Source organism: Carcharhinus amblyrhynchos, chromosome 18, assembly GCF_965287045.1.
Source record: "Carcharhinus amblyrhynchos chromosome 18, sCarAmb.v2.hapA, whole genome shotgun sequence".
Lineage (NCBI taxonomy): Eukaryota > Metazoa > Chordata > Chondrichthyes > Carcharhiniformes > Carcharhinidae > Carcharhinus > Carcharhinus amblyrhynchos.
In genome coordinates this window covers 42,453,115-42,465,721 of record NC_137341.1, presented here as the reverse complement: position 1 = coordinate 42,465,721, position 12,607 = coordinate 42,453,115, and the positions used below count along the sequence as shown (strand labels likewise).

Below are 12,607 nucleotides of genomic sequence, written 5' to 3'. Positions count from 1 at the left end.
AGCACAAAAACAGGCCCTTCAGCCCAACTTATCCATGCTGACCAGATTTCCTAAACTGAACTAGTCCCATATCCCTCTAAACCTTTCCTATCCATGTATCTGTCCAAATGTCTTCTAAATGTTGTAACTGTACCCACCTCTACCACCTCCTCTGGCTGCTCATTCCATTCACACATAATGAAGAAGTTGCCCCTCAGGTCCCTTTTAAATCTTTCCCATCTCATTTTAAACCAATGCCCTCTAGTTTTGGACTCCCACACCCTGGGCAAAAGATTTTGGCCAGTCACTTATCTATGCCCCTCAGGATTTTATAAACATCAAAAAGGTCCCCCTCAGCCTCCTATGCTCCAGGGAAAAGAATCCCAGCTTATCCAGCCTCTCTTTATAATTCAAACCTTCCAGTCCCAGTAATATCCTTGTAAATTTTTGCACCCTTTCCAGTTTAATGACATTCTTCCCGTAGCAGACCGACCAAAATTGTATGCAGTACTCCAAATATGGCCTTACCAGTGTCTTGTATAATTGTAACATAACAATGCCCTGACCGATGAACTGGTGAGTACTCCCTAGATTCCATGTAATCTAACCTTACTGACCAGTTTACCATGCCGTACCTTGTCGTAAGCCTTATTAAAGTCCACGTAGGCAATGTTTACCATAATGCCCTTCAAAAAACCCTTATCAAATTTGCAGGACATGATTTGCAAGACACACTGCCTATCCAAATGCATGTAGATCCTGTCTCAGAATTCCCTCCAACAACTTACCCACCATTGATGTCAGGCTTACCACTCTATAGTTTCCTGGCTTTTCCCTGCCTCCCTCCAGTCTTGATACCTCACTCGTGGATATCAATGATACAAATATCTCTAGTAGGAGCCCCACAGTTTATTTCCTAGCTTACCACAATGTCCTGGGATACATTTAGTCAGGTCCTGGGGATTTATCCACCTTAATGTGTTTTAAGACTTCCAGCACCCCCGCTTCTGTAACATGGATGCTTTGCAATTCATTATTTACTTCCCGAGTTCCCTAGTTTCCATATCTTTCGTCATGGTAAATATAGACAAGAAGTATTCATTTAGGATCCCACGTGTCTAGACATTGAAGACACGAACTCATGGAACCCAACAAAACTGTTTGCAAGAGCAGAGCCTAAAGCAGATCCCATGGCAACACCATGTATTTGGGCATACATTGTGTCATTAAAGCTGGACTCAACTGCATGATTTGTGAAGTTCATAAGCTCAGTGAGTGCAGATGCAGTGGTAGCCAGTCGAGCTCCATGCTCACCATGCAATGTATGAGGATCAGAGCATCCAGAATCAACCTCAATCCAGTTCCTAAGCATGGGTTTTATAGCACAAAACTAAACCGAGTTCAACATTAACTGGAACTTGAGACCCCACATCTCGGCTCGTGAGCAAAATAAAAGTTAGTCACATTGGTGTAGAGGCTTGGGTACATTGTTAAGCAGATTAGAGGGAACTTAGATCTGAGTCATCAGAGAATTCAGGAGAAATGTCCTTACCCAAAAAGAGTGGCAAGAACATGCAATACAACAATTGAGATAATAGTATAGGTCAACGGTTCTCAAACTAAGGTCCGTAGAAACTTGGTCAGCACTAATATTGCTCAGTTTTGAGTGTAAAAAATATGAATACATAAATATTACACTTTGCAACATTTTAGTATAATTGAAGGATAACTTACACCAACCGAAATGGAAGTCAAATAAATGCAGAAATTTTCACTTGACCATCTTTAAATTTTATTTTCAAAATCAAAACTACAGGCCGAGGAACCAAATTTTCAGATACAGAGCATCGGCTTGTAGCATTCACTGCCATATGCAAGTGTAACTTAAAACAACAACTAAAACGATGACCAGGAAACGTCTGAAGTTCCAATTCATTCAAACAGCATGTTAGCCAATAAAATAAGACAACTAGAGTTTGAGGGATAAGATTCAGATTGCAACATTTCAACTGAAACCTTGCTTGAGCATTTTTCTTTCTCTTAAAGAGTCTTAGTTTTTATTAAAAAAAAGGTTTTAAAAAATTGTTTTCACCAGTCACGACCAGTTCAAACGAAATAACCCGCTAAAGAATCTTTCTGCGTAGCTGCCTTTTTGTGCCGTCCTCATGTACTGCACATGAAGTATAATCTCTGTGGAGTGAGCACGAGGGACATTCCTTCACCCAAAATAGACAAATATTCAACTTCATCGCTTAGAAAAAGGTTTGGTGTACAAAAACACAAAGAGAACCAGTCTGTGTAAAGATCACAACTGACTGGACAACAACCCAGATAGGTTTCTTTCCCCCATTGTGGACGTAGCTGTTTTTCCTCAAGTCTCTATTCTCCACTTTCCTGTTCTGGCAGAGCTTCTTTACTATCCGTGACAGATTGTTCCACTTCCTGCTCCCCTTCTTCCCCTTTGCTTTTGGATTCCTTTCCTCCCAAAGGCTCTTTCGATTCTTGACAATCATTCTTGGAGGGAAGAGAGGTGACGTTTTTCTTCCCTTTCTCCTCAACGTCATCTTTCGCCACCTCCTGCAGGTTGTATTTGCGGAAGAGTATGTAGTCCTGAACAACACTCACACAGCAGACGCCTTTGATTATTTCAACAATGATGGTATACTCAGGGTTGTTAAGGTCCACTTTGTTTTCAGCATTCAATTGTATTACCACCCCTGAAAAATTGCAAGTTAAAGTCACAGTTACTTATAAATAGAATAGAAAAATAGGAAGATAGAAATATCAGTAAACGAGAGTTGTTCACAGCACGCATATCTAGGGACTGTAGGAATATGACCACAAATACATGGTTCACCTAACAGCACGTGCACCTCTACAGTAAGTCACTCTGCTTAGGTAAATGCCAACACTTGTTGAATTTTAGCCAACCAATAGTTTGCTTCATTCCAAAATTTTTATTGCTCTGAAATGGCATAATTACTTTGATACCAACTATCCAAATCAATATAAAACTGGCTCTGATTAAAAGATCACGCCAGTGTATTAAATTCAAGGCAAGAGAGCAAAGCGTTCCAACTCTGTTTTCTTGTTATTCTTACGCAGGATGTAGGCATTGCTGGCTAGCCCAGCATTAATTGCCCAACCCTAACTGCCCTTCAGAAATGGATGGTGAGTTGCCTTCCAAGACTTGATGGCCAAGGAAGGTATGTTAATAACACAGCTTGAGCATCAACCTGCAAAGTCCTTCCAACATATTAATAGGAGAGTCTCCTGGTCAGCCATGTTTTATGCAGGGTGGCACCCCTATGCTAAAAGCCTTTGGTGACAGGCTAATTATCTATTTCAGTGGTGGTGGGGGGGGGTAAAAAAAAAATTGCTTTGGGAACAGATGAAACCTGCCTTGTGCACCACTAGGTATGTGAAGTGTAACAACAAACTATTAAAACTGATAATACTCAAAGTGATGTTGAATATTGCACATGTAGACTTCCCATTCTACCAAACCGAAATAGATGGAGATTTGAGTTGCACTCCACTCAGTTTTTGATACAAGCAACAAGAGGATACCACCCAAGGAGGAATAGAGGGAAAAAAAATAAAAGTTTGCCCCTACGTACTGGCAGAAGATTGGGAGGGCGAAAGCACCGAGAGAGCCTGCAGGCAGGTTGCATGGCCGTCTTGTTGGATATAAAGTGTCAGCATAGGCAGACAAAGAAAAGAGACAGTAAGAAGTCTCACAACACCAGGTCAAAGTCCAGGTGAGTGACTCATCTGACGAAGGAGCAGCGCTCCGAAAACTCGTGATACCAAACAAACCTGTTGGACTTTGACCTGGTGTTGTAAGACTTCTTACTGTGCCCACCCCAGTCCAACGCCGGCATCTCCACATCAATGAAAAGAAAAACATTTATCGGTAAAGAAATCAGGAGTTAATCCAGAAAAACTTAGGATTTTAGAAAAAAAAACTGAAATAGTCAAACTAAACCCACAATACCAGGTCTTCTCACATGGTAACAAAGCTCACATCTTGTCCATAACTTAGTTCCAATGCTAACTTCCACTCACATATAGCCCAATCCACACACAACCCAATTCGTATCTTTAAAATATGAAAAATGTGATATCTACCTGCCAGAGCCTTGATGACATCATCTCTGTTCATATGACTATTGTTTCTGGCTTTATACACTATCTGAAAAGTAGATTTTTTCGGAACTTTAAACCAGGGTTCCAGGAAAGTCTCAAAATACTTTGGGATCTCCTCCATGAAAGCCTTGCATGACCCTGACACTGGCAGCATCCGTAGTATAGCTCGAGTCTTCTTCTTCTTGGTTATGTATAGATCCTTCAAAATGTAGTGTACTAACTTGTCTGGTTCTGTTTAAGAGCAGAAAAAAAATCAATGTAGACTCCCCAGTGCAGCAGCCTTGGCCTTTGTATCACAAATAGCAGCAAGAGTTTCATTCAAGTCTACACATGTACACTGCAATGAAAGCATACCAAATCAGGTGTGCATCTTGTTTACATGCACTAAGTAGGCAACTCATTCAAAACACCAAAACAAGTAGATTCAGTTACTCAGATGCAACCAACAACTCATTTCTTGAAAGGAGAATGACCTCTTAATTGAAGTACAGAAAATCAGCACACATCATTGGAAATGTGCAATAAAAATCAAGAAATGCTGGAGTTGAAATCGGAGACATTTGATTGATGATAACTGGAGTACTTAGGCAGAGAGTGGGTCCCTCAATAATTCGTACACATTTGAAAAGGACTGTCCCTGCAAGCATAAGTCACAAGAACTGAACTGATGTCTAGCCTGCCATTTTATCTACAAAAAGATTAGAGAACCTTTCTCATTTAGTGATTTGGACAAGGAAAACATCTTGCAGGTCTTTGGTGGTCTTCTTCGTTTGAAGCATCATCAAATTACATTACTCACTGCTAAAGGCACCCACTATTGTGGGATGATTCTGAAGGAAAAAGATAACGCCTAATTTCTTTTCTTCCTTATCGACCCTGTCACAGCACCTTTCATCACCAACACGCAAGTGCAAGACGTTCATGAGGCCCTCTGTAACCAAGACACAGACGATCCACTCTTGTCTATACTGATTGCCACCCCCCCCAACCACAAGTCTTTCCTTTTGTCCCATTAGCCAAACTTTTCCATGGGAAGCTATCCTTCCTCCCTTACCATAGCCCTGAAACTATGGCTCCCTGTAGTTTCTCTCCTACCTATATCTTCCTCTAGTTTCTCTCACATCTCCCCATATGGTCTTCTGAGCATAGCTCATCCACAAGACTGCTCACTTCATCCTATTCCCATCTCTCTCCCCTTCATTTCCCATATGCTGGCTGATATGATTAATAGTTCTCTCTCCCTTTTAGGAACATTATTCCCCTTCTGTCCTTGCAGCTTACTCTCATATCTCCAATCTTATTTCTACCTTCCATTTCACTGAAAACATTATAAACTCCTGAAACTGTGTCCAACTTTCCAGCGACTCCCTGTTTGAATCTCTTCAGATTAGTGTCCAACCATGGCACTGGAATGGGCCTAACTAAAGTTGTTAATTATAACCTGAGATTATGACCAAGGTGCATCAGGTTCAAATTACACAGGGCAATTTTGTCCTCACAATCTAACAAATAATCCATAAAATCAGAGCCAGAAGTGAAAAATTCAAGAAAGATCGGCCTTGTTAATTATCAACTTACATGATGGCTGAATGACTGCCGACACAGGCATCTCAGTGAGTGGGAATTTTGACTTGAGGAGCAGTGAGTGTGATAGAGACAGAATTTCTGGATAACTGCTCCTCCAGCCCTAAGCTCTGTCTTACCCACATTCCCATGCTCACTGCTCCTGCAATCACAGGTTCTCTCCCTCCTGCTCCAGTTACTCCTCCAAAGACAGAATGATGGCACGTCTAAGGGTGCCAGAGGGACACCTGACTGGTCAAGGAGCAATAATCCTAGACAACAGATCTGCCCCAGTCAACATTCTCTGAAACCAAGAGGCTGAGGAAGCAGAAAATGGAAGAGGAGGGATGAGGTACCCGAAAGACCAATAATAAGGCCCTGAGCCTGTACCAACGATATCCTAAGGGCATCTTAAAGGGCAGGAGCTAGTGGAGAGAAGGTTTATATCACTCGAATTCCCCAGTAATCCTACTGAAATAGTAGTGGGCAAGGAGGCAATCTTAAATTATTATTGGAAATTGTGTAATACAGAAACTTTTCAGATGGCAGGCAATTTCAGTTCATGAATGATGACAAATTCAGCAGTGATGGTAATCTGGAACCAATCTGCACAGTTGTTAAATTTATAAAATAAATATCCAATGTAGATTCTTTTAGCTCCTTTCCAATGTGCCCCATTTCTTTTTGATGTCTTTTCCAAACACTGCAAAGTGCCCACAGTGAGCTGAGGCAAAGGTTTTAAGTTTATTTATTAGTGTCACAATAGGTTTACATTAGCACTGCAATGAAGTTACTGTGAAAATCCTTTAGTCGCCACACTCCGGCACCTGTTCAGGTACACTGAGGGAGAATTTTAGCACGGCCAATGCACCTAACCCAGCACGTCTTTTGGACTATGGGAGGAAACCGGAGCACCCAGAGGAAACCCATGCAGACATGGGGAGAAACGTGCAAACTCCACACAGACAGTGACCCAAGTCAGGAGTTGTTGGGTCCCAGGTGCTGAGAGACAGCAGTGCTAAACACTGCCATCATAGCATCCCTTTGGGTGAGATTTACCACTTTTAGTTTGTTAATACATTTGATCCACTGCCCTGTTAATATTAATTGTTGATTCTTTTCTATCATTGTCTTTCTGTCTGATGTCATGATTTTGCACACCACACGTACTCAGAATATCCAGCTCTATCTCTCCAACAGCTCTTTAAAAATCGCCTCTACTACCTCTGCTGACAGTTCTGCTCTTCTGCCATTCATTCTTGGCTGAGGCACAATTTACTCCAGCCAAACACTGGAAAGACTGAAACCATCATTTTCAGTATCCACCACTAACTCCATACCCTTTCCATTGATTACATCCCCTGCCAAATGTACTTACAAAGTCAATTTTCAGGGTCACAAGTTGAGCATTAACCTCCAACTTTTCCACTCATGTACTGGCACTTCTTTCAATGAAAAGGCAACACTTATAACATTGGAAATTTATAATAATTATGGGATGCCTTAAGCCACAGACATGGAACATTTGCATATGCATTTTTATTTTGCATCAGTGCAATAAGTTGTTGGCAGCATTTGCCCAATATGCAGCTCAGGTACTCTGAAGCTAATACTAAAGCAGCATGCTAATGCATCCCCACTTGGCACTTCACAAGGCTTTTTTCAGCTGATTGCAATGTACACACATTACTCCCACCAGAGGAGTGAAATTCAACTCAGATCAAAACAAAAAGCATCACCAATGTTAAGAGTTCTGATGAAGACGACATTGTTGGCTCCACTGTCCAAAGCCTGGAATCGACGGAGATCATTCTGTGTTGACGTACGGATCTGTTTTACTTCTTTCTTCAAAGCAGCTTCAGCATCGTCATCTTCCTCATCCTCACTATTAGATTCTTCTACAAACTGAGAAAGCACAACAGTATTACATTTAAAAAATCTGAACATTTCCAAAATTATAACGTGATGATAGCTGCACGTTAACATTTATCTGTAACACACCTGCCCCTTCTGTTTCTTCAGAAGGAACACTTCAAATGCGGACAATAAAAAGATAACAAAACTTACTCCAACTTATAAATCAAAGAACTGGTTTAATTTAAAAAAAACTTCATTACTCCAAACTTGGGGCCTCGCCCTGGACCACTCCAAGTTGCCCACAATTCCCAACAGGTTCTTGAATATAGTGAGTCAGCTGACCATCTCATCATTCTGTAATTGATTCCATGGTTTACTGGGTCAGGGGACCCTTGCAGTTTGTTACCATTGGTCACATTACATCCGATACAAAGTTACATTCTAACACCCTCCACCCCCTACAAAATTCTGAATTTGTTTCAGGAAGAAACGTATGAGGAATAAGTTAAAAACCTTTGTACAGTGCAAACCACTATGTTCACTGTGGTTAAAGAAATAGGACCCATGTCTAAAACTTATTAAGCATTTTGTCCTTTCCATTAACTCAGTCAATTCACTGCACTAATAAATGACTAATGGACAACCACAAATCTCCAAAACAGGATATTTACATCTAAAGGTTTTTTGAGGGCTTTATCCCAGCAAGTGTGAAATTTAGTTTATACATGGCAAAAAGTGATTGTTATAAATGGATTGCATCGTATATCTAAAAACACAAGTGCAAAATTAGAAGAAAAGCACTATTTTGAAGATTCCTTGTGATCATTATTCCCTTGCTCAAAAGACAAAATAACTGCTTTTAACTTTACTGGTGCTCAAAAATGAAGCACTGGAAGAGGAACAGATTTTTAATTTATTTATTTATTCATGGCATCAGGGCATTATTGGCTACGCCAACATTTGTTGCCCATCCCCAACTGCATTGGATTGAGCAGCTTAATTGGCCATTTCAGAGCCAAACACTATGGGTCTGGAGTCACATGAAGGCCAGACCAGGTAAAGATGTCAGATTTCCCTCCCAAAAAGGACACTGGTGAACCAGATGGGTATTTAAATCAATTGACAATGGCTTCATTGTATTCAAATTCCGTTAGCTGCCACTGTGGGATTCAAATCTATGTCCCCAGGGCATTAGCCGGGACTTCTGTGTGACATGGGTTGAATTGCGAGTCAAATCAGGTGAAATTTGATGCAGAAGGGACAGAAACTTGGCATCAGTGAGCAGGCATGCTATTTTGCTGGCATGTCCCCACTATAGGTCCATTTTGGTAGAGCCAGGACTCAGGATGTAAATAATAGGCAGTCTGAGGCAATTAAAAGGCAAATTAAGGTCAATGTTCTGAGGCTGACTGGGATTTTTCAGTCTGCTAGTGCCCTCTGAGTCAACAAAAGCCTGGCCACACATGGAGGCCTTCTAACAACAATCTGACTAGTCTGGGGGGTATCCAGCACCTCCCTCCATTAATTTACCTTTTTCAACAGTCGTTAGAGATTATAGGACAGATGTCAGAGGTAGGTTCTTTATTCAGAGAGTAGTAAGGGTGTGGAATGCCCTGCCTGCATCAGTACTGGATTCACCAACATTAAGGGCATTTAAATGGTCATTGGATAAACATATGGATGTTGGAATAGTGTAGGTTAGATGGGCTTCAGTTTGGTTTCACAGGTCGGCGCAACATCGAGGGCCAAAGGGCCTGTACTGCGCTATAATGTTCTATTTTAAAAGCAATTAAGAATCATATTGGACTCAAAACGTTAACTCTGTTTTTCTCTCTCCACAGACACTGCCATATGGGCTGAGTTTTTCCAGCACTATGTTTTTATTTCAGATCTCCAGCATCTGCAGTATTTTGCTTTTACCCCCATCTCTCCCCTACACACATCAGCAGCTCCCACCTCCAACAGTGAGAGAACTTGTGAGCCTCCCATTTTGCCATTTTGTTTGCCCCTTTAGACACTCGTAAATCGGACAGTGAGCACACACTCTGGTCACTAATTTGTCAGCACAGAGAGAAAAAAAAATTGCATCTACCACCAACCCAGTGTGAGATCAGGACCCAGAAAATGCACCTGATGCCAGGGGAAAGGTGGGGGGAAAAAAAGGGGGGGGGGGAAAAAGGGGGGGGGGGGGAGGGGAAAAAGGGGGGGGGGGGAGGGGAAGGGGGGGGAGGGGAAGGGAGGGGGGGGGAGGGGGGGGGAGGGGGGGGGAGGGGAAGGGGGGGAAAGGGGCCACTCAAATCCAGCCATGGCCCTCAAGTTTCTAGTGAGAGTTGGTGCTTTTTTTAAAGTTCATTTATTAAAGTAAGGCTTACATTAACACTGCAATGAAGTTACTGTGAAATTTCCCTAGTCGCCACATTCCAGCACCTGTTGGGGTCAATGCGCCTAACCAGCACGTCTTTTGGACTGTGTGAGGTAACCCACGCAGACTCGGGGAGAACATGCAAACCCCACACAGGCAGTGACCCAAGCCAGGAATCGAACCTGGGACACTGGCGTTGTGAGACAGCAGTGCGAACCACTGTACCACTGCTTTGTAAACTGTGGAACTGAGTTGGGGAATTAGTCTTTTTTTTAAAATCTCTAGGTTTAGAGAAGGGAAATCAGAAGGAATTGGGGCGGAGGGGCGGGCTTGCACACACGGCATCAGTTCCCCAGCTCCCACTTCCCAGAGAGTAGAGATGGGGGATCTGCACTGCACCTTCTCTGGGCCATACAGCTGGTCCGCGTATTCGTTCAGCAGACTGTACGCCTCTGCCGTGCATTTCTTCTCGTTCATGTTGCAGGTGATGAGCAGTCCTTGCATCCCCACCTCCAGCTCCCGGCTCCCACGGTGCTTCTTGGCCGCATGGCTCAAATACGCGCCCTTGTTCCTCCTCTTGGCTCTCGGCTCTGTTGCCATTGCTGTTGAAAAAGAAGAGAGATGGCTGAAATTAATAAGAAATGCAAAATGAGGATAGATAGCCAACGTGAAACCTGTCCCAAACACCAGGAGACATATACACACACACGTGTGCTGCATCATGCAATGGATTTATACACAATAAATAACCCCATTCTCCACATACCGCCACTTCAATCCAAACCACTTACTCTGTAGGACTCCTCCTTTTAGCATCATTAAACTGCGACGCTAAAATATACGCAGCCTACCACTGGGTCCTAGCGCTAATGGAAACGTTGCGTCTGGTTTGCTCCTCCTATGTTACAATTTTACCAATTGTTAAGGCTGGCATTTTCTACTGAGCTGTACAGAATTCTTTAAAAAACTGAAATCAATGCAGCAAAAGACTATTTTCAGAAGCCCCAGTTTTCCCTCTTGTCTAATCAAGTGCACATACTCGTTCCAGACGTTTGCCACACACCTCCACCAGAAAACTGGATCCTGGTAATGAGATGAGGAGAAAAGGTTGTGTCAAAGCAACAATCCACAAGAGGGCTTAACAGCATGTGTTAAAGATTGGAAATGTGAATCTGGTTTGCTTGCGGGCACCAGGATTACTTAAAAAGCAGCAATAATAAAACAGAGGACATACATGGGTCAAATTGAACAACAGTAACAGTGAACATGCATCCCAGCTACAGTGTTGTTACAACAATTTTATAGCATCTTTAATATGTCAAAACAGCTTTGTACCACGTGAGGACCCCTGGACGCCACCCATGTCCTGGACAGGGGTGGCATGCTGGCACAGTGGTTAGCACGGCTGTCTCAGAGCTCTAAGAACCGGGGTTCGATTCCTGTCTTGGGTCACTGTGTGTGGAGTTTGCAGATTATCATTGTGTCTGCAGCGGTTTCCTCTGGGTGCTCTGGTTTCCTCCCACAATCCAAAGATGTGCAGGTTAGATTGATTGGTCATGCTAAATTGCCCCTTAGAATCCTGGGATCCGCCGGTTCAAGGGATTAGCGGGATAAATATGTAGGGTTACAAGGATAGGGGCTGGGTGGGATTGTTGTCGGTGCAGACTCAATGGGCTGAATGGCCGCCTTCTGTGCTGTAGGGATTCTGTGATGATCTATGAACTATATGAGCAGAAAGGGCCAAGTGGAAAAACCCAAGCATTGTATCATGGAACTCCAGGAGCAGCTGGTGTCACTGAGGTGCATTCATGAGGATGACATAAGAACATAAGAAATAGGAGCAGGAGTAGGCCATCTAGCCCTTCGAGCCTGCCCCGCCATTCAATAAGATCATGGCTGATCTGTCGCGGCTCAGTTCCACATTCCTGCCCTCTCCCCATAACCCTTAATCCCCTCGCTTACCAAAAACCCATCAACCTGCGTCTTAAAGATATTTAGTGAGGCAGCCTCCACCACTTCAACGGGCAGAGAATTCCAGAGATTCACCACCCTTTGAGTGAAGAAGTTCCTCCTCAACTCCGTTCTAAACCGCCCCCCCTTTATCTTGAGGCTGTGCCCCCTAGTCCCACTGTCCTTTCTGAGCGGGAAGAGTCTCTCCACCTCTATCCTATCCATCCCATTCATCATCTTATACGTCTCAATGAGATCTCCCCTCATTCTTGTAAACTCTAACAAGTACAAGCCTAGTTTATTCAGCCTCTCCTCATAGCTCAACTCTGGAATCAGCCTAGTAAACCTCCTCTGCACTTCCCCCAAGGCCAAAACATCCCTGCGTAAGTACGGCGACCAAAACTGCACACAGCACTCCAGCTGCGGCCTCACCAATGCCCTATACAGCCACAGCAAGACCTCCCTACTTTTGACCAAAGAGGTGGATGGGGGTAAGGCAGTTGACGTGGTGTATTTGGACTTTAGTAAGGCGTTTGATAAGGTTCACCATGGAAGTCTTCTGCAGAAATTGCAGATGTATGGGATTGAGGGTGATTTAGGAAATTGGATTAGGAATTGGCTGGCGGATAGGAGACAGAGGGTAGTGGTTGATGGTAAGTATTCGACATGGAGTTCAGTTACGAGTGGTGTGCCTCAGGGATCTGTTTTGGGGCCACTGCTGTTTGTAATTTTTATAAATGATCTGGA

At 43.1% G+C, this 12,607-nt stretch overlaps 1 protein-coding gene across 2 annotated transcripts; it reads right to left on the bottom strand.

Moving 5' to 3' along the window:
• Positions 1-2,043: 2,043 nt before the first annotated feature.
• On the bottom strand, positions 2,044-10,781 carry thumpd1 (THUMP domain containing 1). 2 transcript variants are annotated; one of them, XM_080206136.1, is made up of 5 exons: positions 10,702-10,781; positions 10,310-10,512; positions 7,431-7,596; positions 4,111-4,359; positions 2,044-2,696 (listed from the first exon to the last, which is right to left on the bottom strand). In XM_080206136.1, the coding sequence occupies exons 1-5, from the start codon at positions 10,727-10,729 to the stop codon at positions 2,359-2,361; spliced, it is 984 nt and encodes a 327-aa protein (XP_080062262.1). In that variant the 5' UTR covers positions 10,730-10,781; the 3' UTR covers positions 2,044-2,358. The 2 variants fall into 2 exon arrangements, with proteins under 2 accessions (XP_080062262.1, XP_080062263.1); XM_080206137.1 differs by having other exon boundaries at positions 10,677-10,704.
• Positions 10,782-12,607: the final 1,826 nt, after the last annotated feature.

Excerpts from the sequence above, each read along its gene's own strand:
- thumpd1 (XM_080206136.1), bottom strand. The coding sequence starts at position 10,729 with ATGATGCTAAAAGGAGGAGTCCTACAGA. Across the intron at positions 7,597-10,309 it reads AGCTGTATGGCCCAGAGAAG|TTTGTAGAAGAATCTAATAG; the intron begins GTGCAGTGCAGA and ends GTGCTTTCTCAG. Across the intron at positions 4,360-7,430 it reads CATCAGAACTCTTAACATTG|AACCAGACAAGTTAGTACAC; the intron begins GTGATGCTTTTT and ends GCTCTTAAACAG.